Raw genomic sequence first — 1,873 nt, 5'->3', positions numbered from 1 at the left:
TGAGTATTTGCTTGTACAGCAAAGATTGCTCGTAAACTGAGTTACAAATTTACAGCACGCTTTGCTCTTATAGCGAAACACTCGACCACCAAGTTACTCGTAAACCGAGATTCCACTGTATATAATTTATTTCTTTTTTTTACTCAGAATGAAAGCAGACATGTTCTGATACGGCTCTACAGATGGAAAAATGAAATTTTATATTATATTAAAAAATAAATATTCATATTATATAAAATGTTATTTTTTCATCTGTAGAGCTGTATGAGGTCATGTTGTCTGTTTGCATTTTTCTTTTTTTTTCTTTTCAGAGTTGGTCTTTATTTTTATAATTTGAAAAAAAAAAACAAAAACAGCAATTCTTTCATTTTGATTATTAATATTTTCTTATTTTAGACCTGCCTGATCACTAATCTAATTGAAAACGTTTAATAATCATTCGACATTTCCAGACCAATTTAAAAGACCACTTATAATCCTGGATTATTGGATTTCTCAATATGACCACGGCTGGAAATAATCTCTAAATCCTAGATGGTCTGGGCTGCGTTTAGACTGATCTGTTTAATCAATGGCCTGGAAATGCCCCATGTTAAAAAATGGCGCCCATCATCCAACCAGGATGACTGGAGGACTTGATGATGTCTAATTAATCTCCTGTCTCCTCTCATCCTCAGGCGTGTTTCCTTGGATTTGAACGTTTTAGAAATGGACTGATCAATAGCAATTTGCCTTAGTTCCCCCGTTCGTGGGGTTTCGCCAGGAAGTGGAAAACTTGAAATGCGACTGTTTAAAATCCTTGATGTGAATGTAATGAGCTGCTCGGATTTTTATGGACTCCAATGAATTAGATGATAATTTACAGGCAATTTATTTTTATCTGATAGATCAATAAGGCAACGATCCGGCGCTGACCTCTGTGTTAACCCATTGTGTTGGCGCGTCCAGAACACAATCTCTCTTCTCCTATTGTATAGAAGGGGGTGACGACCTGCAGATGATGAAGCCATACAGTGAGCGCTGGTACCTGTCCTGGCACTAAGCCTTCACCCCACAGTGCTACGACACCCGGTGCCCCATCCCCCACACGCAGGCGCATTCTTTCCTTGCATCCATATCGTGGGTAACCTGAGCAGAGCGATCTCCCAAACATATACAGCTGCACGTATTAAATATCTGCCATATGGTGCCGATAATTGCGCCACATTTCCTGCACATATCATCCCGGCTCCTTGCAGCCTATGAATTGTTTTCCAGTCCTCGATCTATGAATTTCAGGGAGGAGTAGAGTTTTTATTTTCTACAGACATTAAATCTTTGCCTTATCACTCAGCTTTTGTAATGTGTCATTTATATCTGAGAATTGCATTGCATTCATTAGGCCGGGGTCAGACGGCCATATAACTCGTCCGGGAATCGCATTGCAGTGCACGCACTTGCTGTTACCAGGCATGACAGCTTCATGTATTTCTATGCAGCTCTAATGCTCAGGACAGGATAGCTGCCGGCCGGTCCGGGCATTTTGATGCGATCGTCATCCGTGTTATACGGCCGTCTGACCCCGGCCTTAGGCGGGCTTTGCACACTACGACATCGCAGGTGCAATGCCGGTGGGGTCAAATTGAAAATGACGTACTTCCGGCATCGCATGCGACATCGTAGTGTGTAAAGGCTCGATGATACGATTAACGAGCGCAAAAGCGTCGTAATCGTATCATCGGTGCAGCGTCGGCGTAATCCATGATTACTCTGACGCGACGGTCCGATGTTGTTCCTCGCTCCTGCGGCTGCACACATCGCTGTGTGTGAAGCCGCAGGAGCGAGGAACATCTCCTACCGGCGTCACTGCGGCTTCCGTAGGATATGCGGAAGG

The 1,873-nt window shown here is 43.1% G+C and overlaps 1 protein-coding gene across 1 annotated transcript in view; it reads left to right on the top strand.

The window, feature by feature from the left end:
• SLC25A20 (solute carrier family 25 member 20) overlaps positions 1–1,332 on the top strand; it is a 30,056-nt gene extending 28,724 nt beyond the window's left edge. Inside the window, exon 9 of the mRNA XM_075321496.1 lies at positions 678–1,332. Coding sequence (XP_075177611.1) covers positions 678–737 — 60 coding nt within the window. The 3' untranslated portion in view covers positions 738–1,332. The remainder of the gene's footprint in view (positions 1–677) is intronic.
• Positions 1,333–1,873: the final 541 nt, after the last annotated feature.

Source organism: Anomaloglossus baeobatrachus, chromosome 8 (genome assembly GCF_048569485.1).
Source record: "Anomaloglossus baeobatrachus isolate aAnoBae1 chromosome 8, aAnoBae1.hap1, whole genome shotgun sequence".
Classification (NCBI taxonomy): Eukaryota; Metazoa; Chordata; class Amphibia; order Anura; family Aromobatidae; genus Anomaloglossus; species Anomaloglossus baeobatrachus.
This window is presented reverse-complemented; position numbering and strand designations above follow the sequence as displayed.